General features: G+C 46.4%; 2 protein-coding genes across 4 annotated transcripts; both read left to right on the top strand.

The window, feature by feature from the left end:
* Positions 1 to 25: 25 nt before the first annotated feature.
* SMIM7 (small integral membrane protein 7) lies at positions 26 to 2,571 on the top strand. Its single transcript, XM_074565901.1, has 5 exons — positions 26 to 159; positions 249 to 290; positions 402 to 454; positions 1,148 to 1,238; positions 1,806 to 2,571. The coding sequence occupies exons 1-5, from the start codon at positions 134 to 136 to the stop codon at positions 1,819 to 1,821; spliced, it is 228 nt and encodes a 75-aa protein (XP_074422002.1). The 5' UTR covers positions 26 to 133; the 3' UTR covers positions 1,822 to 2,571.
* A 1,698-nt stretch (positions 2,572 to 4,269) lies between these two features.
* On the top strand, positions 4,270 to 26,883 carry MED26 (mediator complex subunit 26). Of its 3 annotated transcripts, none has more exons than XM_074565630.1 (3): positions 4,270 to 4,615; positions 22,709 to 22,783; positions 24,124 to 26,883. In XM_074565630.1, the coding sequence occupies exons 1-3, from the start codon at positions 4,541 to 4,543 to the stop codon at positions 25,816 to 25,818; spliced, it is 1,845 nt and encodes a 614-aa protein (XP_074421731.1). In that variant the 5' UTR covers positions 4,270 to 4,540; the 3' UTR covers positions 25,819 to 26,883. The 3 variants fall into 3 exon arrangements, with proteins under 3 accessions (XP_074421731.1, XP_074421732.1, XP_074421733.1); XM_074565631.1 differs by lacking the exon at positions 4,270 to 4,615 and adding an exon at positions 8,891 to 11,744; XM_074565632.1 differs by lacking the exon at positions 4,270 to 4,615 and adding an exon at positions 10,679 to 11,738.
* Positions 26,884 to 27,772: the final 889 nt, after the last annotated feature.

Below are 27,772 nucleotides of genomic sequence, written 5' to 3' on the forward strand. Positions count from 1 at the left end.
GCCTCGAACGGGGCTGTGGCGGCGGCGGGAGGCCGGTGCCGCCCGGACGCGGAGCTCCCGTGCCGCCGCCGCCCCCGGGAGCGCAGGCGCCGCCCCGCCCGCCCTTTCCGCTTCCGCCGCCGGAGCCGCCGCCATGATCGGGGACCTGCTGCTCTGCGGGTAGCGGGGACGGGGCCCGGGGTGGCGGCGGCGGCGGCGGCCCGGTTCGGTTGGGCCGGGCCTGACGGCTCTCTCTGTCTCTCCCTTAGGACGCTGCTGATGAACGCGGGCGCCGTGCTCAACTTCAGGCTGTGAGCGGGCGGGGACGGGGAGGGAGGGAGGGAGGGAGGGAGGAGGCGGCGGCGGCGGCTTGGGGGGCCCTTCACCCCGCCTCACACGGATCCCCTCTCGCTGTCCCGCAGGAGGAAGAGAGACACGGAGGGCTTCGGCGAGGAGGCGAGGGAACCTACCACCGGTAACGGAGGGGCGCCGGGAGCTGCCGGCCTGCGCCCGCGCCCCCGGGCCGAGGGCTCGGGGAGGGACAAATGCGTCCAGGAACGGGTGTTTTCTGAAGGAAATTCTCGCTTAAAGCATTTTTTTCAAGGCGACAAAGTACAAGTTCAGCCCCATTTTGTTTGGATGTGAATTACGCTGTGGCTGGAATAATTGGTTTACTAAATTGCAACCTGAAATTTTCCCCCATGATGCTTACGTACAGACGTGGCAAACCTTTGTTGATCCCAAATGAGTGATTTGAGGAGAAATACAAAAATGCACACTTCTTTCTGCATGTTTGAATGTAGGTACAGAGGTAACACTGCTTACAGCCTGATTCCCATTCTAGTGCGTATGTACATTTATTACTCCTTTGTCCCTCTGCGTGCTGGTTGAAAGTGGCAGGAAGGCTGGAAACTCCCACGGAGGGCTGTCCTGCCCTTTTTATTTATCATTTATTGCTTATTCTCCCACATGCCCTTAGTAGGGATGCACTGAACATAGTATGCATCATTTACCTAAAACTTCAACTTCCAGGTTTTTGTTCTCTGACTTTTTGTGGGGTTTTTTTCTGTGTCAGAGTTGCTTATGTTTTCCAGACAGTGTTGAAAATGTGATTTGTCAGTGTGTTAGGTATTTTTTTACATCAAAGTCATCTTCTCTTGATTTTCAGGTGATAATATCAGAGAGTTTTTGCTGAGTCTCAGATATTTTCGAATCTTCATTGCTTTGTGGAATGTCTTCATGATGTTCTGCATGATTGTGTAAGTAACGCGTCTTGTCATTTGTTTATAGCAAGTTGTATATGTTGGGATTTTTCTGGCATGTTTCTTTTCCGATCTTTTTCTCTCTTACTCTATTGTTCCGTAATTCCTTTTCATTTTGCTACTTTATTTCAATCTTCAAAGAGACCTCACAGGTCTTTGCTAACGTGGCCACCTGTAGTGCATGAAAACCTTCTTTGCCGGCCCGTAAGTCATACAGCCGTAGATATAATGTTCCTTGTCGTGGGTTGCTTCGGTAAAATATCATTTGGGGGAGCATTTCAGTTTAACTTTTGGGATGTTTTTCATTGTAGGGGGGGAAGAAAACCCACCAGTTAATAGAATGGAGTCGGCCTTGAGAATGGTGTCTGGAAAGAGCAGGTTTTGGTTCCGTAGGCAGGCTAGCAGGCCGCTTCCCTTGCGCTTAGGTCGCTTTATGGTCTGATGCATGGGGGAGCGAAACCGCTGGCCAGATGTGCGCTGGTGGTGTGAGTTGGAAGGGCATTGGCGTGACTGTTCCCAGTCATACCCGGTTCTCATCTCCTTCTTTTCTGTTGCCTCCACTAGGTTATTTGGATCTTGAAAGTCACCCACAAACATGTCTGTTAACTTGGAAGAGACTTTTGGCTGGAAACGCAATTTTTTCTATAAAAGATTATAATGCTTTCAAAATACAGCCCTGGGATTGGATTGTGGCCTGTTCTTCTGCGCAAGCTCCTCTAACACGTTCCAGGGACAGGAGATGTTCCTCCTCGTCAGCCTGTCCCGTAACACACGGTGCATGCGGGGTCACTTGCTGCCGGGGGGACAGAGCCTTTAGGTCCCCGAGCCAAAAATCTTCAAAGTAAAATTATTTCAACTTTACTGAAATAAAGAGAACTTTAAATTGTTTTGCCAGGCTTAGGGAGCGCGGTACCTGGTATGCGGGGTGGAATCGGAGCACGCCCGAAGACCACAATCTTAAAACTCTGCGTTGTTAGTCACTCCCAGCTCGTCATGTGTCTGCTGATGTCACCATTGTCTGGCGGCCCTGGAAGTCGCGCTTCTCATTTTTATAACGTTGAGCAAAGCGTTGGTGGAACTTCTCACTATTCCATGTAGTTTTGTTGGAGAAAAGGATGATTTAAAAAAATGGGATTCTTGCCTCCTGTTTTTCCAACAAAATGCTTTGTAAATTAAAATTTCAAAGATAAGAAATTTTTTTTTCTAAGCAATATGTAAGGGATTTTGAATAGGAAAAATGGCAAAAATAATTCTATAGTCAATGCAAAGGAATAGTTTTGGAATAATCTTGGATTTGGTTGAATAAAGTTTTATTTAAGGGTAAAATACACATTTGATGCTGTGTTCATTCTGTTACAGGAGAAATCAATTCAGTATTGTTGTGTTTTGAGAGATTTTAACTAGTCTTGTGTCTGCCGCCTTGTGTTATTTTTGTTCGCGTTAAGTTAGCCTCCTTGACCAGCAACTTTTCCCCAGCATCACCGAGATCATTAAGAGAGTGTGCAGTGCTGGCAAGCTTCTAAATCAAACTGCACTATTAGTGGAACTTCCTTGGCCTCAATTTCTTCAGCTGCATGACTTGAGGAGAGAGAGGCCTCATTTAAATGATTCTGGGGCTCAGGTTTTAGCAAATACCTTGAATTTTATCTGGGTGCAGTCGGGTAGTGAGACGCCAGGCTTGGGCACTCGCAGCAATTGACTTGAATTGCCCACTTTTGTATTACCTGAAGTTTTTATGCTTTTTCTGGGGGAAAGGCAGTTTGAGGGAAGATGCCTTGCTGTAATGAACACGGAAAAAGGATTCTTCAGGTGCGGTTTGTCATGGCGTCCAAACATCCAGTGCTTTATATAGTTCGTGGAAAACATTTTCTCCCTAACCTTCATGAAAGCAAGTTTTCCCCTGGCACATCCAGGGGAGGGTGGAAGTGGCTGTCACCCTCTGCACAACCCACGCGAGGCCCCTGGACTCGGCACCACGGCGCCGGGCTCGGTTTTGTACGCGGGGGTTTAATTCTTACTCAGAAAAATGGTTGATCCTGGGAAGAACTGACAGTTTGCTTTCCGAGCAATGCTGTGAATACAGGAAGCAGAAGATGATTAAGCTCTGCTGGTAAACGGATAATTTTTGTGCTGTCACTTCAAGATTTCAGTTGTTCAAAAGAATAAAAGTTGTGTCATTTAGCTGCTAAGCAGGTCCTTTAAAAATAATTAGTTAACTTTAAGGTGCTCTTAAATGCTGTGGAAAGTTTAATGCGGGGCTGGTGGCTTACCCAGAGTGGTGCCGGATGCCCTCCGCTCTGTCCGTTACCGTACAGCTGCTTTGTACCAAGTCCATTTTTGTATTGCAACCTTCCGAAAACCTCACTTTTCACTTGCGCTTTCTTCCGAGTCAAGAAGACAAGAAGCGAGAAGGTAAACTACATCCGTGTAAAGAACTATTTGTTCAGTTCCTGGAGGGTAGCTCTTCCCAGATGGCTGGAAGTTGGAATTGCTGCCTCACCCGTTATTCTGAACATAATGAAAATATGAAGTTCTGCCGCTTGGCAAAAACTTTTAGTTGCAATTATTTTTTTTCATGAATATTTCGAGCTTTTCAAGACTAACAGGTCCGCGTTACCTTCCTGCCAGCCTGAAATAAGGCATCGCCATTGCGTTAGCTCTGTAACGTCCGCGTAGCGATGGTTTATTTCCGATATTTATTCCCTGAAACCCTCTCTTCCCCACAAGACTTGATCCCACCACCCGTCCGGGGCCGCCCCCCGCCGAGGGCGGCCGGTAGGGGCCGGGGGAGGCGCTCGGCGGGGAGGCGGCCGGACTCGCTGCCGTCCCCCCACCCCGGGCCGGGCCCGCGGCGACCGCCCGGCGCCCCTCACGGCCGCCGGCCGCTCCCGCCCACCGCGCACGCGCGGCCCGCTCCCGCCTCACGGCGCACGCGCGGCCCGCTCCCGCCTCACGGCGCAGGCGCCCTCCGTGCCCGCCGGTGCGTGCGGCGGGGCGTCAGGGGCGCGCCGTGCGTTACGGCGTCGGGCGTGTCCCAGGGTGCCCTGCGCGGGGCTGGCTCCTGCCCACAGTTGAGTTTGGCCCCGAGCGGAACGGTCGGGCCCGGCCCGGTGGCGCCGCCGCGGTTCCCCCCCGCGCCCCGCTCCGAGCGCCGCCGCCCCCCGCCTCGCGGGGAGCGAATCATGCGACTCCGGCTCCCCGAGGAGGCCGCCGCCGGCGAGTGAGGAGCCGCCGCCCCGGCCCGGCCTGGCCCCGCCGCCCGCCCGCCCCGGCCGCAGCCGCCCCGCTTCGCCCAGGCAATGACAGCGGCTCCGGCCCCCTCCCCGCAGCAGATCAGGGACCGGCTGCTGCAGGCCATCGACCCGCAGAGCAACGTGAGTACGGCCCGCCGGGCCCCGCCGCTCCCGTGCCGGCAGCGCGGCGACACCGGCCGCGGGCCGCCTGCCCGCCGCCCCCCGGGGCTCCCGCCCCGCCGCCCCCCGCCGCTGTCTGAGGGGGCGCCGGGGGCCGCGCGTCCGCCGCCTCCCGCTGGGACCGCGGCTGCGGCCGGGCTCCTCCCCGGGCACCGGAAGCCTCCGCTGCGGGCGGTAGCGGGGAGCTCCCCGGCGCCCTGCCCGCACGGGGTCCCGCTGCCAGCGGCCCCTCGCCGCCCGCTCCCCTGAGCCGGCACTACGGGGCCGCCCTGGCGCCGCACCGCCGGCCTCTTCCCTCATCCCCAGGGGGCCGCGTCCGGCTCCCCGCCGCACCGCCTCCCGCCGCCGCTCGGCACCCCTGGGGCCCGGCCGGCGCTGCCCGGCCATGCGGCGTGCGGCCCGGCGGCCTCCCCACGCCAGGCCGCGGCTCGGGCGCGGCCTGCAGGGGGCTCTGGGCCGGGCTTCGCCGCGGCTCGCCGGGACCTTCCGGGGCGCCCACCTGTTCCTCGGCCCCTGTGGCCGCCTCTCCCCGAGGCCCTGGGGTACCGTGGGGTACCCCGGGCTCCGGGGACACCGGGAGGGCTTCGACGGTGGCTTCGGGGCTGCGGAGCTGCTCCAGCACCGAGCAGCCTCGGTCTTCGCTGTTATCCTTTCCTGCAGCGCGCTAATGAGCTTATCTGCTCCTTCTGGGATGGAGTGTAAGCACAGAAGTCGGCGTATATTTTACCTGTAAGTGGCCTGAACGTTTGAGTGTAGGTTATCCAAAGTATCATTTACTCCTTTTACGGTGTTTTTTGGCACATTAAAGCAGTTCTCTGCTTAGGTGTTTATTAGTGTGAGAGGACTGCAGAGCCTGCAATCTGTCAGACTTTTGAATCTTAGATCAACAGTCAGCACAGCAGGATGCAAAGGTGGGTTTGGCTCGGCCATCTGCAGTTTGTGGGGGCAGCTGCGGGTGCGTCAGGCTGAACGTGCGTGTGTGTGTGTGTTATTCCAGGAGGCTGGGTGTGTGAAATGGTATTTTGGTTCTATTAAAGTCATACCTGCCTCTGTCTGAACAAGTGTTTTGCTGTAATAGACCTGTATTGAAGTCTTAAAGTAGCTAATAAAGTTATTACCGTTTGGAAGCATTCTGGAGTGGCCTGCATGTGACATGAAAACAGAAGAAAAATCGCCCTTCTTTAGTAACCCCCTGTGATGTGCATTTGTCACCAGCTGCCATATTACATGTTAGAGTAACAGTAATGAATTATAATGGTAATTGTGGGCTTTTAAACGTCAAAGTTAGTTGAGTTTGCAGTACTTTAGCGTGGATCTTGCTGAAATGTCAGTTAGTACACTTCATGAATTTTGTTTGCTCTGGCTTCTCTTTTTGTGGCTGCAGATTTTTCACTTTACGTTAGACCAAGTGTCAACCTAGTTTAATAGAATTGTAACAGATCTATGGTTTCTTTTAACTTCAGAACTGTCAGCAGCAGTGGTCACCCTAATTCTGGTGTTACTTTCTAAAACACAGTGGCTGCGTGGAATGAAGCAGCTGGGAAGTACATTTTGTGATGGATACTTTTCCCTTCCTCCGTATGTTAATGTTACATTCAGCTGCGAACCTGCTCGCGGTTTGGTTGTGATGAGGGGCACCAGAAATACCCAGGCAGCTGCCTGCAAGGGGAAGTTGGAGCATTGGCCAGTAGCTCTGCTGAGCTTCCAACAGGTCAGTAGCCCCATAAGCTGAGGAGTAATGTATGTTACATTATAATTCTACATACTTGATACTTATCCAGGGCAATAATTGGTGGCAGAAAAATCAGCCCATTGTTTAGAAATGCCTGTAGGCAGGGGGCTGTCTTCCATTTTAACCTTTTCTTCGAAGGAGAGCAGAGATGGTGTATGTAGTTGGGATTCATTGTGCAGGCTTAGCTCTTGGACTTCTTTCTCCAAAGCACGTAGAATACATGGTAAACAATTGAAAAAACTACCTGTCATGCCATTTTCACAAAAGAGAAGAAAAACTTAAATTTTGAACATGCTTAAAAGCAGACTCTGAATTTAATCGCGCTTGGGCACCAGTGTAAAAGTGTAAGAAACTGTTCTGATGTTTTCCCGCAGGAAGAAGTCAGTGCAGCTACAAGCTGCAGCACTTGCGGGTGCTCACAGAAAACTCTGGCTACTTTCTTCTGGCTTTTGGAATCTTCTCCCAAAAGAAGTGGCTGCATTCAAACTTAGAGTATTCATTATTGTGATTGACTTCCTTGTTTACCAAGAAAGTCAAGCTTTGAGGCCTGGATTTCATTCAGGCTTTTCAATATAATTGTCGGTGTGTGTATGTGCGTGTTTCTGGAGAGGGTGAAAACTGCACTAATATTGTCAGGTGTGCAAAAAAAGCCCAGTTTTGTGAGGTGGAGGAGGAGGAGGATGTGGTTCTTTATAGTGCTTTACTGTGGGGTGCTGTAAATTTAAGCTTTGCTGCTATGTTCTCTAATACAAGCTGCTGCTTTGGTGTGGATACTCATTCCAGTAAAGGTCTTTGCAGTATATACAAATCTTGGTTAACTCTGAGGTCCTGCCTTAAATTAAAAGGAAAAGAGAGAGAAGTTTCCCTAGCTGTGTTGGTTTGAACTGGTCAAAATAATCTTTTCCCAAGTTTTCAGAATCTGCTTGCTTTGAGAAATCATCTTCTGTGACGATTGTTCATCTTCATTGTAACTGCTACATAAAGCCGTGCTGAGTCAGGAGCAATGTTTTAATTGTACACATGCATTTAGCGCTTGAGACCTCTTCTAGTAATTGCTGCAGAATGTATTTATAACTTAGTTTCACACTTAGTTCAGAATTTACACAGGTAACCTCTATTTCAAAGGAGACCTATAAGAAATAAGCTATTTAAAAAAAATTACATCATCTTGGAAGCCACCAGGGGTGTCTGGTATTATGTCTTCATTTATTCAGCCTTTTCCCCTTGAAAAAGCATATGGGCAAACTACTTCTGCTGCATGACTTAAACACTGAGTATCAACACCAGTTTCCTTCCAAGGCTTGTGTGTTAGCAAGACCGTACCAAGACTCTTGTTGGAGCAATACGTGAGTTTAGTGGTATCACCCAAAATGACAGGTGGTTTGATTTTCTTGCAGGAAAAATCCTTTTCTTGGAAGAACCGTGTGGAAACAGGAACTGGAGAAGAGTGTCTGCAACCTTATTGCAGTGGGTGCGTGAGGTCTTACAGGGGAGATATTCCTTGCTTCTGGGAGAAGCAATGCTTTTCCCTTCGGGCTCGGTGTGTGGAGAAACCACCTCTTCCACCAAGCAGAACATCTTCGCCTTGTTAAATTGTGCTCTGTGCTCTTCAGGGAATTTATTACCTGATGTCAGGAATAATGAGATCTGTTAGGTTTTTCTCTGTGGGAAAGCCTGTTGTTTCCAACTGTCTGTTAGAATTGTGCTTCCAATTAAATGGTTCCTCATCCTGAATATGTAGCAAGCTCTTCCTGACTTTAAATATTAGAAAATAATTTAATTATTTACCATTAATACCTCTCTGTGATGCAAACCCAGCTTTGGTTTGAGTAACAACCCGTTGGACGCTCACAGTGTGGTTAGAGTTGATTGTAAAGCAGGCTGCCATTCATGCAGTATCTCAGTTGGCCTTGCTGCTCAGACCTTCAGGAGAGGTCCGTGATCTGAATTATTAACAATAAATTGGTCCATGTGTTGTAATATGTTAAGTAGTGCATTGGCCTGGGGTGATCTTCCAGTTGAGGCATGAGTTGCATAGTTAAAGATGCTCCCATGGCTGTTTTCTGTATTGATTGCTTTACCAAAGTCCTGGAAACAAAAGCCTCTATCATCAGTGACAAATACGCTTTCTAGAATTGAGTTTGAAAAGGCGGGGAGAAGGTGCCAGGCACTGCTGCAGATGCAGAGTGGAGGAGGACGAGGTTCCCTTCGGGAGGGTCTTGGGGATTTCTCTGGATGCAGGGAAGTGCTACGTGTGGGTGAAAGTAGCCTCGGCTTGGCTTTTGCTTTAGCTTTATCCTTTTCTGGGAGGCCTTAATGAGCTTATCAGTTTTGAGGAAGCTGCAGCATGCGGAGGCTGGGACCTGTTGTACCTTTCACCGGTTCTGTGCGTTTCCTTATTGTAGCTCGTCTTGATTCAAGTAGCATTTTGTGCATCAAGGCAGGGGATTATATTTCAGGTGTGTGGTGAAACACGCGGGTGGTTGTGGCGTTTCCTGTTGTGTAGGGTCTGGAGGGTCATTATCATCTCAGTCCTGGGTTCCAGGTAAAGATTTGGGCCTGAGGTAGTAAGTCCCATTGTATTCACCTTCCTCATAATTTTAAATACCCCTAAGTGGGCCGACTGCTTTTTTGATGCTCTGTATTGTATGCCATTAAGCCATTAATATGCCTGATACACTTGAATTCACCTGTTGGAGGGCAATGGTGTAGTTGGTTTCTTGGCCTTGCTTTGCAGCTTTCCTGTCCACCTCTTTCTAAAATAGCTTTTTTGCTTGGCAGAAGCATGTTCCGACAGCGCCGGTGGTGCTTACGCAGGTATAGATACCGAGTTTAACTAGTCCCAGTTAGCACTTGTCAGGTTAATCGCCTGTATAGTCCTGGTTAGTTTGTTATGGGTGGTAATACTGTAACTTTTTGAGAGGGTTTTTGGAGGGGGTTAAAAACTCATTTGCACAGTACCCCTCGCAGTAGTGAGACCATTATGAAGTTTGAGGCTGCCAAGACAAAATCTGAGCAAACAAAAGCAGCAGGGAGTTTAGGGTGAGGGGTCAGAGCAAGGGGAATGCCAAATTGCCTTTCTATTGTTAATTCCTTGAAACTCCCCGGGTTGCAGTGATGAGGGCAGTAGTCATTTGCTCTTAACGCTGTAATTTGAGTGTTTGTTTCGGCAGCAGTGACAATTTAAATAACACCCACTTCTTATTCCTGCTACACACACCCATTTGATGCGCGCCCATGCAATGATTTGCAGGATCAGGTGGTGAACTGAACTGGGGAATTGATCGGGGTTTAAAAAAGAAGAGATAATATGATAATTTTTTTTCCCAGGTAGTTTTTGATGCAGCTCCATTACCTGGTAAAACTTCAGTGCATCGCTAATAGCAGTGGCACAGGTGTGGCAGCAGAATCGGGTATTACAGTGTTTAAATAAGTACAGAAGCTGAAAAGTGGAATGCCATTTGCCTCCTCATGCTTCCCTGCTGCCTTAGCAGGCTGGCTTGGGGCCTCCTAGGAAAGAGGGATGTGTCACCTGGAAAAGTTCCCCTGTCTGTGTGTGGAGATGAGACTGGGTGCCTCATGGTCAGCTTTCACTTGTAGAGACTTTATCGTCACTGTCCCTTGTGTAACACGAGGGCTTGGCATGTGTTCCTGGGAGAAACTCTGGAAAGCTTCATCACGGGTATCCAGGAGGACGCTCCTGAGCAGTGAGCTTTGCAACTCAAAGAGTAAAGTACCTTACACTAGAGGCCGTGTGGCCAATGCGCAAAATAATCAACGATTGACTTGGCTTAAACTCACGTGCTTACACCAGCTGAAACTGCCAACGGAGCCACAGCCGGCAGGAGAGCTGCCGTGGTCCCCGTCCGCTACCCAGTGTTCCTGCTCCCTCGCTGGAGAGGGCTGACCTGGGGCCTCTTCCCCTGCCCTATCTCCTCCTGGCACAGCGATGTGGCAGTTTTGGCACGGAGTGGCAGCTGGCGGGGAGCGTGAGTGGCAAGGAGAGGTGACGTTGGGGTGGTGGCAGCCCCAAGCCATCCAAGCTGAAGCTGTTGGGAGAGCCGCACCCTCCAGCCAGGCACCCCTCACTCTCTCGGGTTGTTTCATTAACGGGGATCGGGCGTTTCAAATCCAAATGATAGAACTTTCAAGCAAGTGGCTGGCTGCATGCACTGTAGCATGGACCCTTGATGAGAAATGAACACTTTCATTGCTCAGAGGATGGAGGGAAATAACTAATGTAACATATTTTTCTTGATGTAACAGTGAAGCAGTTTACTGAATGGAAGAACCAACGTTTTGTAGGTAGAATAAACATCAAGAATGCTCTGTGACAGCCACCACAACCCACAGCCTGGAAAAGACAGCTGATGTGCAAGATGCGCACCCTTCCAGGAGAGAGATACTGAAACAAACTTCTCAGACAGCAAAGAACCCGAGGCTGCAGTTTCCCAAGTTGCTCCGACTGGGGACAGCTCTGCTCCTGTGGCCGCTGGTGCCCCTGGAGGTCCTGTGTTAGGCTGTTTCGGTGCAGGTTGGCACACAGTTAACCCAAGAAAGCGATGAGCTGAGGCGGCTGGAGCTGGGCTGGGTGGGCATGGGCTGCAGCTGGATCAGGTCCTGCTGCCGAGGCACTGCCTGGGTGGGAGGAAAAATACTGTCACAGCTCCCGAGTGGGGAGAGACCCAATCTCTGTCTTAGGAAACATGAATACCTTCATCTTAGCCTGTGTTTCAGAAGTCTGGACCTAGAATAGAAGGCCCAGTTTGCCATTTGTTAGGGTTTTGTACAGTATGTTGAAGGTGAGCCCAGTTTAGGAGTGCATAAGGTGTGGGTTGTTGCCTCTCTTGAGGTTTTTTGGTATGGCCAGATGACACAGCAGCGCTGTCATGCTGCCACCTTTGGCTCCTGATCAAAGTTGTTTCAGGGCAGCTGAAGGTTTTTCTCCCAGTATCCTGTGAGGGAAGAGCCTTTTCCAGTTTCTTCCAAGGAGCTGCTGCAGTAGATGAGTAGAAGGTTGGGGTTTTTTTCAGGAACCACAAAAGTTTCAGGGTAGGGAAAGAAGGAATTGATTCTGCCTACTGGGGAAATTTGATGTTAATTAAGAAGCACTTCTTTAAGGCATAGTTACTCCAATGTATTAGATTTGGAGTTAAAATTAATGTCAGTATAGTTTTTATAAATTAAAAAAAAAAACAAGCCATGTCTGTTTTGGCTGATAACGCTTTACCACTATCTCGTCTCACCCATTTTGTGCTTGGTGATAACTTCAAATAAACTTTCTTGGGTCTGTATAACATACGGTATGATGTGGCCCCACTTGCGCGCTTGGTCTTTAAAGAAATATTTAAGGTAAAGGTAAGTACATCATAGTCACTTTAATGTAAATGCAGGTGTGTTTATTGAGTATTCTAACAACTAAATTATTCTTTCTACAGGTAATTCATGCTTTCAGTGTTTGGAACAATATTTAAGTGCTAGTAAATTGCTTTAATTTGAGGTGCAATCTATCTGCTAAATTTAACAGCGTGTCAGTGTTTTCTGGGGCATGGCTTTCATGGGGCAGCGGTGTGTGCTGGAGTGTGATTGTTAATATCAAAGTATACGATTTTCAGCATGTCCAAACAGTTGGTGGTAGAAATTTCTATTGAGGGATTGCTGGAAGTAAAACGTAATTAGTTCTGTTTTATTGAACAAAGTGGTTTTCTAACACAGCAGCTGGGGAGGAGAGGAATCCTACATCCAAGTCTGTCTGTAGTATTCAGCAACACGCTCAACTGGGTGTGTTTTGGAACTTTGTGCTGTAAAGATGACTGTGCAGAGGTGGAATTCTCGTCTGAGAGTGACAGCCAGCACTTCCCTGGAGCTGCTTTCTTGCTATTTTCATGCAGAATCAGCTTGCCGAGTATCGCGATTATACTGCAGGTCTAAATGGATTTGTCCTTTCTTTTTTTTTTTAAGGAGTGTTGAACTTCTGATGGCAGAGGAGCATGTTTTTTTTCCCAGGGTAGTGATGCACATTCATAACTTGTCTCCAGCGAACAAACTTCCAGCACGTCTACAGCCAGCTCCGAGTTTCTGTAACTCGAGCTGTCTGTGCAGCGGACGGTGGACGGCATGGGCAGTGTGGAACACTGTGTGCTGTGTAGATTAATCGCATGGGAAGGAACATCTATGTCTGTATAGAAGTTATCATCCTGAAAGCTCCAGAAGAGTGTATACCTCAATATTATAGTTTATCCTTGGAGGAACTACGGTTTATTTTTGAATACAGTTGAGCTTAGTGAGATGGAGGAGAAGATGTGAGAGGTGATGTTTCAAGTGTATTTGCCAAGGTGGGGTGTCTGCAGCGTGTGTGCTAACTACGTCATGAAAACTATGTCTCCATCATTGAGCATGTAAGAGTTTCTGTCTGTCAAAATATGAGTTTTGACTTTGTGTAGTATTTTCTTTACTGGACTTCTTAAGACAGGCTGCCAAGGGGATTAAGCATCAGTGGGGCATTCTTAAGTGGAAATCATCAAGTTTTTTGCTACTAGATTAGAAATTACTAGTGCCAGGTTGCAGCTTCCTGAGTGTTCTGTGTTTAAATATGAATAAAATGCTGATGGGGTACTGGGTTCTTTTGTCCTGTCATGGTCACGCTGCTGCTACTGATGTTAAAGTAAAGTAGCCCTCCAGCTCGTAAGCCCTGAGATGAAAGGTGCTGTGTTTATGGTCCTCTGGGGGAAGATTATTTTTTTTCCAGCTAAAGATAGAAAACTCATTTTGTTTCTAAGTAGCTGCTAATGATTGTGCCACTGCATGGAATGGCCGAGCATTCTCAACTGATTGTCGGGGGGGTCATTCCTTTGGACAGGTTGTAGTCTCCCCAGGACCTGCACAGTCTTCAGAGAATGGAGGTATTTGGAAATGGGTGGCAGGCAGGAACATTTTATCTAGAATTTGGTTCAGTTTTTTTCCATATCCATAAAACTTCTCTATGGTACATGCTGATGGATATTCTGTATTAGTAATTCCTGTTTAAAGGATATGGCGACTTCTCTCCAAACTTTGTATTTAGAACTTTCCCAGTTTGTAAGGCTGTTTTTCTCAGGTTTTGTGAACAAATATGCCATGATTAAATGCTCATGAGCAACCACACAAGCATATTGTGCTTCTGTGTGATGAATTAGTAAATGCCACAACGCAGAGTATTCAACAGGCTCTTACCTGAGCCTCCTTTACTGTTTAAGGAATCAGCAGAGAAGCTTCCCTAGCATTTTTACAAATGTTGTCCTGCTGCATTTAAAAGTACACCAATACAGTGATAAACGTTTTTCTTTCTTAAGAAAAGAGTGAAGTCTATATTGTGGTGATGTTAGTAGGGCTTTTCTGTATTACATTCAGATGGAAACTGCTTCATGTTAACAGCTCTGGGTAGATATTCCAGGTGATGGGTAACATAACGTTTAAGAACTTCAGAAAGCTCTTGACCCTTTGTAGCCATCTCATCAGGTCCTTAAATGCGTGTTGCATAATTTTAAATCTCCACTGGTTCTCTGGAGTGCATTAAGATTAAGCAGGTGATTGCAGAATGATTCTGTCCAGGCGATGCCTTTAAGGGTCATTCTCATGATCCAGTTCAGTCTCTGACTTTGCTCTCACCGAAAGGCGGGTGGATAATAACAGGGGGTTCAGGAGAGCTGCTGGGCCCCACCGGCACCCGCTGCTTGTGCATTCTCCCTTCCCCGAATAACTGCAGTCAAAGTACAGACTCCGGGCTGAATCAGTGGGTCTCTCCTTAATGTAGAAAGCACCGAGTTCATGGTGAATCAAAAGGGGTGCATTTTAAGGTCGAATTTTCTATATGCTCTGTATTATTCTGCCTGAATAATCAAGAAACACGGCGTTTCTCTCTTGTTGACGTAGGACCAGTTGTTCCTGTGGCTTTGATTGCACAGCAATCTCGTTTTGTGGCTCTAAATTTTTAAGCAATAATTTTGGACTTCAGTTCATGACTTAGAATAAATAGTAACTACCAAGATGTGTGTAGTTAAAGTTTCTGTACAGGTGGAAGCGGAGCAGAAATGGTTATCATGTATACAACGAAACTGTATCGTGGTTAGATGTCCTTAGGAGCAGTGTAGTGATTGGGGTTTTTAGGACTTGTGTGTTAGTGATGTGTTCTGTGGGTGGTGTTTATTGTGCTGAAATAATCTGTAGCGACTGCTGCACCTGGAGAGGAGACACATTGCGTTATTTCGTACTCTTTGGTTGTGCAGCTCAACGCTTGACAAGTCTCATTCTATAAAACGTGCTCCGATGTTCCGCTAAACGTTAAACACATTTGTAGCTGGCTGTATTTATACCAGAAGGCAGTGGATGTATAGGGCTGGTCAAACCTATTAGTTTCTGTGGTTTCTTGTTTTATTATGCTTTGTTTTGGCAGGACCATGCTGTGTTAGAAATGTGTTCAGGTGTTGGGATGCAGAGGGGTGAGCATGAGGTGGCTGACATGGTGGTGTGAAGTGACTACAGGGCCTGAGTGGTGACGAGCCGCCTGCAAGGGCTGGGACAGCCCTGGGCATTTCTGGGACAGCGTTGGCTCGGGGCACTGCGCGTGGGCTGGCGAGCCTGCCCGCTGCGGTGGGGCAGCGAGTGGCAAAGTTTGAATTTTGTAAGTCCTTCATAATACAAACTGCTTTGTATAATTGCCTGTGTGTATTGCTTTGAGAGGACAGAATTTAGAATTACCATTTTGAGTCTAATTTGGACTAGACAGAAATGGGTGTTTCGATGTGTTTCTACTACTTGCTGTGCAGTCTCTGCTCCCTGGGTGTGAATCATAGGGGTGTGCAGCTGGAGCAGACTTCATGAAGCTACGTGCCCCATCACCTGAATAAAACAACTCCTTCCAGACTTGTCTAATCTGTTCTTAAACCCCCGTAGAGGCTACGGAAACTATTTGAGAGCTTATTGGAGTGCATTGGTAGTGCTCTTGTTACTCCTAATACACAATCAGTATTCGTCTTGTTGCAAATTTGGCCAGTGAGCATGAAAACGGTTGATCACCATTTTCTTTATTATGACTAATAATGCATAGGAAGGCTTATTTCAAGCATTGAGTCTCCTCCCTATTTTTTTTCAGTACTGTGTGAACTGAGTATTTAAACCTTTTTCTTATTTAACCATGTTTTCAAAACCCCTGATCAGTGCTCTCCTCCAAACTCCTCTTTGTATATGTTCTTCTTGAACTGTGACGCCTTGGGATGAACATGTAATTCCAGCTGAATTTGATTCCTCTACCATTCCTTATCAGTATGGTGTTGGGCGAAGAACAAGACTCAAATGATCTCGCTTGCAGCGTGCGCTGGGAGACACCACTGAGGCTGTGTTGTGCCCTGCGGTGGCAGTGACCGCCTGGCCCTGGCCCGCAGTACCCAGTCCTCCTCTCACTCTCTTCCCTTAGCTCGAATTTGTGCCACACATGTCTTTCCAGTTTAGTAGTATTGCATGTAACTAACCTTCACTTCAATTGCTGGGCGTTTTAAAGCAGGTTAATAAATTTGTTCCCCAGAAGGTTTTGCCCGGCTTCATGGTTGGGTGGTTTGGGTTTTTTTTTATTGGGGGATGGAAAAAGAAGTATGGGGGGGTTGTGTTGCAGTGAGCCTTCTCTGTTTCATCTAGAGCTGAAGGGTAGGCGCTACGGGTACGATTCTTATGATATCATGGGAAGTGCTTAGTGAATGTTGAAGCTGACAGTTATTCCTCTCTGTAGGAACAAGAATGTCTTCCAATTATTACAAGCTAATAAATATGAATGGAGAAAAGTGTTGTACTATTGACTGTTTTCTATTTGCCTTAAAGACCTTTTGCTGCAGAGCAGGAGGATTCCCTCCATGTGCCCCTGCTGTTGTATGAACTGGTTCAGTGCTGGGTGCGCGTCGTCTCTATAATCTGTATTTTACTGCCTCTTACATCTTCACTTGCTAAATGACCTCACCGATGGATACCTCTGCCATTGGGTGGGTTCCTCTGCCTTGCCAAAGCGTCACACGTGTTCCTGCGACGTCTAGGCCAGACGTGGGGGCTCCTGCCAGGGTTAGATGTCACCTTTGGAGTGGACCGTGTAGAGAAGAGCTAGTGCTTGTGGCACTTCCCAGCTGCTGTGGCTTGTGTCTCAGGCTGTTTGTAACAGCTGGGGCAAACTCCCCTTCATCTCTTGGCTGTGTACTCTCTACACCTTACTCGCGTGCGTACAGACTGCCAAAGGGAACGGGGCTAAACTGTTGTCTTGCTCAAGTGAAGTATTTCAGGTCTGATTTCTTTACAATGCAATATTTTGTTGGAATTTCACCTTACTCTTGTTTGATGATCCTGGCTTTGTAAAGGAATATATGGGAAGGTATCTGGATGATGTTACTTTACCATGAAATAAAGCCTAAGTACAAATAAAATATATGCAGATTGTTTGGCTCTTTAAATTAGACCTGGCAATTTTAAATCCAGAGGTAAGGGTAAGTGCTTGTTGTGCCTGGCCAGTTTTGTGACTGTTCTTGGTAGTGATGGAGCATTTCTTCCACCTGGTGTTTCGCAGCACAAATTTCTGATCAATTCTCAAAGCATGGGCTCCAAATGAATTTCTCTGTCATAAAAGATACTCCCAGTGGATGATTTTCAACCCAAATCATCAATTCCTTCATGTTTAAAGGTCCATTTTATTAAATACTGTTAGAAAACTCGCCTCCACCTTTAAGAATATCTATTGTGTACTGGTGAATATTTGAACTCTGCTTACCAAACTGACTTTCAAACATTTTTAATAATTATGAGCAAAGTAGTGCATGGTCATCTTTTTGGTCTGTCATTCCTGTGAATAGCATCCCGTGTACCCTCTCCTTAGACAGCATCATGTCTTGTTGCGGGCTGGGGAAACTGTTAATAGCTCAGTTGCAGGGGAACTGAACTAAATCCCAGCAGGTTGTAACCTGGATTCTAACTTCGTGTGTTTGGTCTGTATCTTTGAAAAAATACCATTATAGTTTACTGTTCGTGATATGTACCATTAGTGTCTGGTATCTAGCGTGTCCTATATGAAGTGCTGAATAAACATTATACTACTGTATTTCTTTTGCCGCATTTAAATAAAGCTTACTATGAATAGCAACTTTTCTCTCTTCTTACTTCTTATTCCATGTTTCAGATTATTATGCAATGAAGTAGCTTTTATTCCGCTTTGGAGAAAATAAATGTGAGTGGATGCAGTTGCTCGTGGTACTGTTGCTGTCCCTCCTTTTGAATGGGTTCCGCCTTCCTGGTATTTAGGCAGTATTGACCTTGAACCCGGGATTTTCTTGAACGTTATCTTACGCTACCTAAGGATATACATGGCCCAAAGATATATGACAGTTTTTATAACTACCCAATAAAATGCCGCTGTCCCTAGGAGCGGGGGGAAGGCAATAAAAACTGGTACAAGTGCTCCTGCGGACTTCTGCGTAGACCATGCTGCGTTTCTTATATTAATTGCCAACAGAAAACACCAACTTGGCGATAGAGATCTGGATTTGTGTCTGTAGGAAAGATAAAGATCTGTTTAGTCCTCCACGGTGGGTCCACTTCTCTGCTTGCTTTTGTAAAATTGCTTTGATGCTACAGGTGGGAAAATGTTACAAAAGTACTTTATTTGAAACTAGCAAAATATTGAGTATTTATAGCATGTTCTGTGTAAGTACATTGAAGTACGATGACAAATACATTCTCTCAAAGGCAGTGACTTCTGGTATATCTGTATAGTCTGTTTCTCAGTGCTTACAGTGGAGTCAGATTATGGGTTATTATAACCTGTGATTTCAGGAGGATAACACCGTTACACTTTGGGGTTGGAAAAGCTTCGGTGCTTAGGGACTCTCGACCAGGCCCCGTGTAAACACCCTTTAGAAACTTTCCAAGGTACTCACGTGACCCGTATGGATGATGATGCTGTGTCTAAAGATGCCTCGTTGTGCTGTTATGTGAACTTCATGTAGGTGATTAAAATGAGCTTTTCTGGCCAGAATCCAGTGGGATAGGGATCTGTATTAGCAGTTTCGCAGCATTTTTTTTTTTTTTGGTAATTGCACCTAACTCTCAGGTTTCCATGTTACAAGGAGATACCTCCTCCTTCTCCTGCTCCAGGCCTCTATAATTGTCTCAGCAACATCGTCCTTGCTAACTCAGATCTGGTTTGTCATCTATCATGCTCTAGTCATAGGTGCAAAGATCTTCAGAAACATCTCTGTGAACCATTAAAAAAAAAAATTGCTTTATTGAATTGGATGTTTCTGTAAGATTTGTTTCTTAGGCAGCAGTGGGGAGAGATACAGGTTGGCCGGCGTGTCGAGGCAGTCCTGAGGCAGAAAGAAAGGTGTTACACTGGTGCTTGATTTGGGTTTTCTGTCTGGACTGGTCTGTAGATGGAGGAGGAGGAGCAAAGCCTGACAGTTGAGTCTGCTAGCCCGACATAAAACGCGCCCCAGCAGGTTGGTAGCCCGAGCCCTTCCGCACCCCCGGCACGTGGAACGGTGATGCCAGCTCACCTGCCGATGCTGCGTTTGCTGCTATTTTCAAATCTGCTGGGGAAGGAGGTGGCAGGAACAGCTTAAACTTCCCGAACCCCAACACACGTGTTATCCTTTTCAACTGCTGTGTAACACTTACCATGAAGTTAGTTACTGAATTGCTCTTGATTTATAAAAGCTAAAATAGGATTAAGATGGCAGTTAAAAAAAGGAAATTAAGCGGCTTGATCTTTTCCAGAGAGCTCAGAAACCCATGCTTTTGTCTGAGGCTGTAGTAAAAACATTTAGTGCTTAACTTGGAAGAGATCTTGGATACCAGTAGTAAGCTCTGAGCACAGCTGAATGACTTCAGGAGACTTGCATGGAATAAATAAGATTTGTTTTTTGTGACTGTCACTAGGGTTGGCTGGAAAGGATTATTGTAGATGACTCAAAGCAGATGTTCTCCAGTAGACTTTCAAGTGAGTGAGTCTGTGTGCCAGGGAGTCTTCACAACATGGGAATAGCATGGGATAATTTGAAATGCCATATAAATTATTCTTAGCTGTTTTCCGCAGGCTCCTACATGCGAAGTCCTGGGGTTACTTCATGGAAGTTCTTGTTTTGGGGTGGTAGTAATGGGTTGCAGGGTAAGTAGGAAAAGGCAAATAGAAACTAAAAGGATGTGCAAGTTCCTGAGACTTATGCAATTGTACTCTTGAGCAGCGCCTGAAGAGAGGAAGGTTGCTGAACTCCCTCGTCCCCCTCTGCTTTACCGTACTTTGCCTTTCTGTTGTGGAGCCAATAAGCATTTTTAATAGCAGCTTGCATTAATAAATTATCATTTCTGGTGCTGCTTAAAGTGGTATGATGTCCTGGTGGGTTTTGTAACTTCAGTCTCATGTCAGTTATGTGACAATATATTAATTTCATTGCCAGTAATGTGGTTTAAGGGAAAGATGGTGGTGTGCAATGCTGACGTGCTGCTGTTATCGAAGTAGGTGTCTTCACATTGAATAGATAATTCTTGAGGTGTTTTGGGGAGGACAGCTTGTTTTCATCACAGTGTTTAACTATACCACAAGAAACTTCATAGTCTATATTATTTTGAAATAAGTGAATATGATTTTTACTATAAGTTCTCTTTGCTGCAGTTTGGGTGAAGCTTTCCAAGAAAACTACACAAAACTACTGGGGAAGGATGGAGAGGTTGTTGAACCTGCCTGAACATTTCACTTTTTTTTTTTTTTTAAGAACGATGCTTCCCTGCAGGTCAAAAAGAAGGGAATATGAGAGAAGCTTCTTGCAGTTGGTCTGAGTGTGAGCCTTCGTGCTCCTTGCAGCGATTGCTTCAGTGCCATGGCATGTTTTCAGTTGGGTACCAATGTGTGAAGAATCTGAAATGGGTGTTTAGTGTGTTACCAGAAGTGGTGTGATGGGCACGGGCTCAGCGGTGTAAGGCTGCTTTCCCTGCCTTTAACTGGCAGCGTGTGTCCCTCAAAGGAGGGGGTGAGGTGCCAGGCTGGCAGTTCTGTTGTAGACCTGCTCCCCGGTAGGCGCTTTAGCATCCGGGGGCATCCGTAATTGTGTATTTGGGTATACTGAACAAAGGCAAAGCTGTTGCTGGAAATTCCCTGACCAGTTTCATCATTCTGTAGGTGTGTATATACATGCACATATCGCTTTCCCCATCTTGATCTTTTGATAGACTAAGGATCCTTTTTTGCCATCCGTTCGTCATTTAGATAATGAATATTTGGGGATTACCAGTAACTACAGAAATAATTGTACCAATTATTGGTGTGTGCAACACACACAGCCTCTTCGCACCCTGGTAATTCATAGTCTAAAATATGTGTTGGGAAGGAGAGTATCATGTTTTGCAAGTCTAAAAATGTTTGTCTGGAAACTCCCAGAACTGAGCATTAGCTATTCTAAGTGCTCTGGTTCTAAAAACTGAGAAAAATACCCTGGTGTTATGTATTACTTAAACTGTGGCGCTAAATCGTCCTTCCTAGGCACTGAGGACAGTGCAAGGATTGCAACAGGGAAGAAAGCGCACTGAAGTGAAATAGTAAGAAGTAAAATATGTCAAAATATGTGCTATTGCCGCTTTAAAGCTTTAACAGAGTTTTACCAGACCTGACCGGGTGGTAGGGCTTTAAATATCTGCGGGGGCATTGTAGTTTGGTGAAGGAAAGACCGTGACAAATTAATTCATCTTTGGTCTGAAGTTGGTTTTACACTGGGTAAGACTTACAGTCATTCAAAGCCTTATGTAGACTTTAAACGTAAGTTTGATAAAAGTAAATCTGAAAGTCAGGCAAAGTGTTTCATTGCTGACAGCCTTATCCGACTATCTCCAACATTAAGCAATCCTGCTGTGATGGAAAAAACACTGTTTCTGCACAAGATTTGCTGAAAGGAAGAGGCTTCAGCTCCTGATTCTCTTGTTGTATCTTAACAGAAGGGTAGAATTGACTTGAAAAAGATAATTCTTACAGACTTGCAGTCTCTTTTAAAATGAAGAATCTTGCAGTGGAGTGTGTGGCTGGGAGGGCAGGGCCACCTGATTATGCTTCTGATGAGACATTTGGATAACGAGGGATCCCTACAGAGGTTCTTGCTGCGAGATTTTTCTCAGATGCAGTTCAGGTCCAGTTGAGTCACAAATGCAATTAAGCAATAAATGACACTGCGATTCAAGTTTTCCTTTCCAAATCTATCTACAAAGGTGAATTAGAAATTCCAGGGTTTGGTGCTCTTAACGTCAGGTAATGGAAAAGCAGATCTCTCTGTAGGCTGGGGTTTCTCGTAGAAATTATTAAAATCACGCTTGTGCTTAACATCTGCAGATTGTGGCAACCGCTTTTGTGCGGAGCTCGCTCAGGCGTGCAGCAATGCTGCAGTGAAGCCCATCAGAAAATCTGCTACACGCTTTGTTAAAGTAACGTGAATTTCTGCGGTGCCTCCTCACCATCTCCCCTGTTGGGAGATCCAGCTCCAGAACCACGCAGAGTTGGGAAGGAGGGTGCGGAGTTCGAAGGTGGCAGCTCGGGAGCCGAGCTCTGTCCCCGGCCTGGTCCCTGGGTGCTGGCGATGGGCTGAGGACACCTACCGGGCACAGCGCTGTCTTCAGCTCTGCTCTGCTCCAGCAGTTTGTACCTGGGGTTTTAGACTCGCCATGTGCAGCTATGGGAAGCGTCAGTATTTTGAACAAAACTGTAGAACGGTGACTTGTGTAAATCTACAGCAGTGCTAAAGGAATAAATGCAAGATTTCTGATTTGACTCGTTGCTCTTCTTGGTCCGCTCGACACTTCTACTTCACAGAATGGTTTGGGTGGGCAGGGACCTTAAAGCCCACCCCGTGGCACCCCCTGCCCTGGGCAGGGACACCTCCCACCAGCCCAGGTTGCTCCAAGCCCCGTCCAACCTGGCCTTGAACCCCTCCAGGGATGGGGCAGCCACAGCTTCCTCCCAGTTAGGCTGTGGGACAATTAACTAACACCCTGGCTGGGGGGTCTCAGCTCTTTGCTAGTAAGTCACACTGGTTTTATTGCTAATGTTTCCTTTACTTTTACATAAGAGTATGTTTGTTACGGCTCCTGCAGTTTCCAACTAGGTCAGTAAAGTGTCCTTGTCCCTGTTCTTTGAAAAATCAGCTCCCTAAAGCCAGACAGTGTGATAGCAATTTTGTGATTAATGCTTCCAGCAATTATAAAGTGGAAGGTTTTAAATTACATTTGATAACTAAGACCTGTACATGAAACACGAAGTGACTTTGTCTTCCTTGTTGCAGATCCATAACATGGTGGCAGTGCTGGAAGTGATCTCCAGCCTGGAGAAATACCCCATTACCAAAGAGGCACTTGAGGTATGTCACCCCCTAACCATTTCTTAATTTTTGTTTGTATAAAAGGATGTTCTCTGCCTGTCTAATTTCCATAAGAGCTTCTCTTGAAACAACAGATTGCTTGCAAAGGGTTCACAATTAAGATATTATTTTGTCCCTCTCGTGCTGCTTCTGGCATCTCGGTGCAAACACAGGGTTTTTTTCTGGATTGAGAGCAGTGTTCTGTGCAGCGCAGCTCCTGCTCGTGTGGGGCACGAAACCAGTCGTCACTTGCTGCTGATTAATTCTGCTGCATTCAGCAGCGTCACTCTGCTTCCTGAATACCCATCACCTTCTTAGATGTTTGGTGACCAAGCAGCAAAGATTCTGGAACAGGAATATAGCTGCTATAAAATCAATCTTAACTTCAGCTGATCAGGTTTCGGTGTCTGATCTCCTTGGTGAGATGAGGTGTAGCAAAAGCTGAAGCATCAGGAGGGGCGGTGGCGCCAGCCTCACTGGCCACTCTTGCAAACAGAGCCCAAAGAGGCTTTTATGGCTAAATTATAGAACTTTTTTCAATCTTTATATTGAAATTATTGGTGTTACTTGCTTTTAACTATCGCCTGACTTTCAACACACATATCACAACACGTTGCCTATTTCTCTCTGAGTCCGGTCTGTGCTTTCCTTTGAAGTGCTTTTCTTAAGTAATCTGACTTGTGGAACAATTCTTTGTTTTCAAATGTGCTTTGGGAACCATCAAACACTTCACTTCCTTCTGCTTATGAAAGCACTTTGGGACACCCCAGGAATGCTTGTTTAAAGCGGTCTTTCATACGCTTTCAAGATCCTGGGGAGTGAAGGGAGAGGAGAGATGGAGGAAGAAGGTAGGACGTAAGTCGCGTCCTGGCTAGTCAGGTTTGTGAAACGGGGGCTTTTACTGTCAACACGTTCCTGGAACAGGCAAAGGTTCTCGGATTTTCTTCTCTTGCCTCTGCAGATCTTGTACTTGCGTTGTGATAAACACGTGCCGTTTCTGCCTTGAGTGCTGCATTCCCCCTCGGATCTGAGCTTGCACCTTTATTCTCAGGATTCGTGCTGATGGAGGAATTCTTTCCTAATGTTTTTTACAGCTAACAGCTCTGGTGCTTTTGCCAGGGAATAAAGACAGGGTGACTTGAAACCTACAGATTTCATGTTGCATGGCAGAGCGCTGGACCAACCGGACTAATCCTTTCCGAAAAGATTAATTCGACACTTAAATTGTTAGTGGTTTTTAAGTAGGTATTTCTTAGTGTAAGCATTACGAAGCAGAAATTTACCGTGAGAATTTTGTTTAGAATGTACCCGTTTGTAAAACAACTTTTCTTTCTTTATAGGAAACGAGACTTGGGAGGCTTATCAATGAGGTGAGGAAGAAGACATCCAATGAGGAACTTGCCAAACGTGCCAAGAAATTGTTGCGGAATTGGCAAAAGTTGATAGAACCCGTAACCCAGAATGAACCAGTGCCAAGAGGGTTGCCGAACCCACCTGGGTCAGCAAATGGTGGTGCTCACAACTGCAAGCAAGAAACGCAACTTCCTGCTGTGGCTGGGTCAAAGCCAATCAGCGAATTGAAAAGCAGGAATGATATACAGAAACTAAATTCTCCAAAACCAGAGAAATTGGGAAATAGGAAAAGGAAAGGTGAACACAGGGATGGGCATCAGGGCCCCCCTCCCGCAAAAGTCTCCAAAGCTAGTCATGAAGTATTACAAAACTCTTCACCCCCTCCAACAAATGGCATTGGAGGTAGTCCTGAAAATTTTCCTAGTCCTGTAGACGTAAATCTACACGCAGGGCCTGAAAGCAGCAGGACAGAACTCGGTGAAAACGATAAACACAATAAGATCCCGGTAAATGCTGTAAAACCTCACACCAGTTCTCCAGGACTTGTAAAACCTTCAAGCACTTCCTCCTTATTAAAGACTGCAGTGCTTCAGCAGCATGAGAAATCGGAAGAAACCACAGGACCGCACCAACCTAAGAGTCCTCGCTGTTCCTCGTTTAGCCCTAGAAACGTTAGGCATGATACTTTTGCTCGGCAGCATACTACGTACTCACCAAAGGATTCGATGCCTAGTCCATCTCAAAGGTCTCAGTTCTTAGATTCTGCACAGGTGCCATCGCCGCCACCATCCTTGATGCAACCATCGACACCTCCGATGCCAGCAAAAAGACTGGAGTTCCCTCAGCAGTCGGTCTCTGAGGTGTCTCAGCACTGGCAGGAGCAGCAGGTACCTTCTGAAAGCCAGCACAGGCACACAGCAGGGACACTTCAACAGCACACATCTCCCAGCTGCAAAACCAGCTCCCACCCTGGGGAATCGCTCACGCCACACATGGGCTTTTCCCAGGACGCTTCAAAAATGGACAGCGATGATGCTGCTTCAGGTTCCGATAGTAAAAAGAAGAAAAGGTACCGACCCAGAGACTATACAGTCAACCTGGATGGGCACGTGACAGAAGGGGGTGTGAAACCTGTGAGATTAAAAGAGAGAAAGCTCACTTTTGATCCCATGACAGGACAGATAAAACCTTTAACACAGAAAGATCCTTTGCAGGTAGAAATCCCTGCGCTTACTGAACAGCACAGGACAGAAACGGAAAAGCAGGAGCAAAAACCCAACCTGCAAAGCCCCTTTGAACAAACGAACTGGAAGGAATTATCCAGAAATGAAATCATTCAGTCATATTTAAACAGACAGAGTAGCTTGCTGTCTTCATCAGGAGTACAGACTCCAGGAGCTCACTACTTCATGTCTGAATATTTAAAGCAGGAGGAAAGCACTAGAAAAGAGGCTAGAAAGACTCACGTTCTAGCTCCTAACAGCAAACCTACAGACTTGCCTGGGGTCACGAGAGAGGTCACGAGCGATGACCTCGACAGAATACGCGAACATAACTGGCCAGGCGTGAACGGTTGTTACGACACACAGGGTAACTGGTATGATTGGACACAGTGCATATCGTTAGATCCGCACGGGGATGACGGTAGATTGAACATCCTGCCTTACGTCTGCCTAGACTGAGTCCCGTTTTGCTAAAAATGCTTTTACACCCGCAGTTAGCAAACCCGGCAGACACTATGCCACTTAAAGATGGAGAAAGCCTCCTGTCCTGGACAAACAGGCCCAACGAGCAGAGGGGGGGAGGGAGCTGGTTCCTCCCAGCTCTTTCCTTTAAATTCTCCTTTTGTGAAATGCTGCTACCAGTTTACTAACAATTTGCAAAGGAAGGCATACGAAGGTTGATAAATTGAGTTCAAAACTCTCTAGCGAGCCAGCTATAAAAAAGTGTTAGTCCCCAAGAAGTGAAGAGGATTTCCAGCACTTTCTGAATGCCGGAATCTTATTACAGGCAGGTACAGAGAAAATTGTGGAAGTTACCTTAACAAAATATGCATCTATTTATTTGACTTGATTTGGGTTTTTATTTGGCAGTGAGATATTCGAGAGACAATGTGCAAAAACTGTAGTTTTATTTGTATCACATCTCTGAACATGATTGCGTTGGGGTTTTTTTTTCGAGTCATGTGGTACGGAGATTGGGTTTTAAACAGCAGGTGTTGCACTGCAGGCTGGGAGACCAGCTTCAGCTCAACATTCCATAGGCATCCACATATTTTAGTCTGGTTTCAGTTTAAATCCAGTCTCTGAGAAATGCTGCAAAAACTAGATGTTTAACAATATTTTTGATCCCACCACCACCAGCCAAATATTTTTCCTCCTTTTCCCTTCCTGCAAACTTCTAGGAAAAAAGGAAAAAAATAAAAAAAAGAGAAAAAAAAAAAAGAAAAATCACCTTTTCTAGAATCTAAATGTAATGAGGGTGCTACAAGTTTGTAACTGTACTGTGAGAGGGAAAAAGGAAGCCTGTTTGTATGCTGGAAATATACTTGTTACCATTCCTTTAGATATTGTTTGCCTTATGGATATCCATCATAAACGCAATTTGCAAAAACAAAGAGCCTTAGTGAATGTACAGTAACTAGACTTCTGTGTTCTTGGGATGCAGAAGGGAGCAACTTTGCTATTTGGTCCTTTAAGTGGACACATTGTGATATAAATGTGGAAATAAAAAAAATTTGCACAAAACAGTTTGTGAATTATTTATACTGAACTCATGTTTTTTAAAGTTTGCTCAGTTCAGACCAGCTGTAAGTGACCGTCGCCGCTGGGATCCGTCGGAGCAGTGCGGCGAAGCTGAATCCCATCCGACGCTGTTGAAAGCCGCTGGCTGTTAGGGATTTACGAGATGTCTTCCAAGTACGTTGGTGGGATTCAGTCGCATGGGTTGGATTTCTTTTGTAACTCTGGTTGCACCCAGGGGCTGGAGACTGATAACCCAATTGCTGTTAATGTACCTCAAAGTCTAAAAAGGTCATAGTTCATCTTTTTTTCTCAGTAACTTTGTAATATATTATTCCTAATTGCTAAAACGCTTTCTAAAGCGGCCTGGTTCTGTATAGAAAGCTAATTTCTATTAACTGTAATTGCTTTAACATTTGGGACTGGTTGCTTTCTGCAGTCCCCAGTGCTGGGCGTCTGGCCGGGGGAGACGAGGGGGGGACACGATACCAAAAATCTTTCCAGGTTTAGCGACGTTAACTCTGTTAACCCCTTTGTGCTGGATCTCGCTTCGGTGGAGAGGAGCCGTGGGGAGAGTTCTCCCGCCTCTGGGAGCGGGGTCAAGCCCTCAAAGGGTGTTCCTCGCCAGGTATGCGTTAAGTTGGTTCATTCCATGGAATACAACTGATGAGGTTTGGTTTATTTTTAAGTCGTTCTTGCTTAAACCTACCGCTTTTGTGATCTGACCGGTATTGAAACGTGTGGGTGTCTCGGAAATCTTCACTGATGCCTGTTTGCTTCCACTTCTGAAATCTGAGAGCAAAAAATTTACCAAAAAATGTTTCCAAGTATATTTTCAGTTTACTTCCGTTTTGTCCTCCTGCAGTTGCTGAGGTCGAGCACCGTGGTTTAGCCC

Source organism: Larus michahellis, chromosome 23 (assembly GCF_964199755.1).
Source record: "Larus michahellis chromosome 23, bLarMic1.1, whole genome shotgun sequence".
NCBI lineage: Eukaryota > Metazoa > Chordata > Aves > Charadriiformes > Laridae > Larus > Larus michahellis.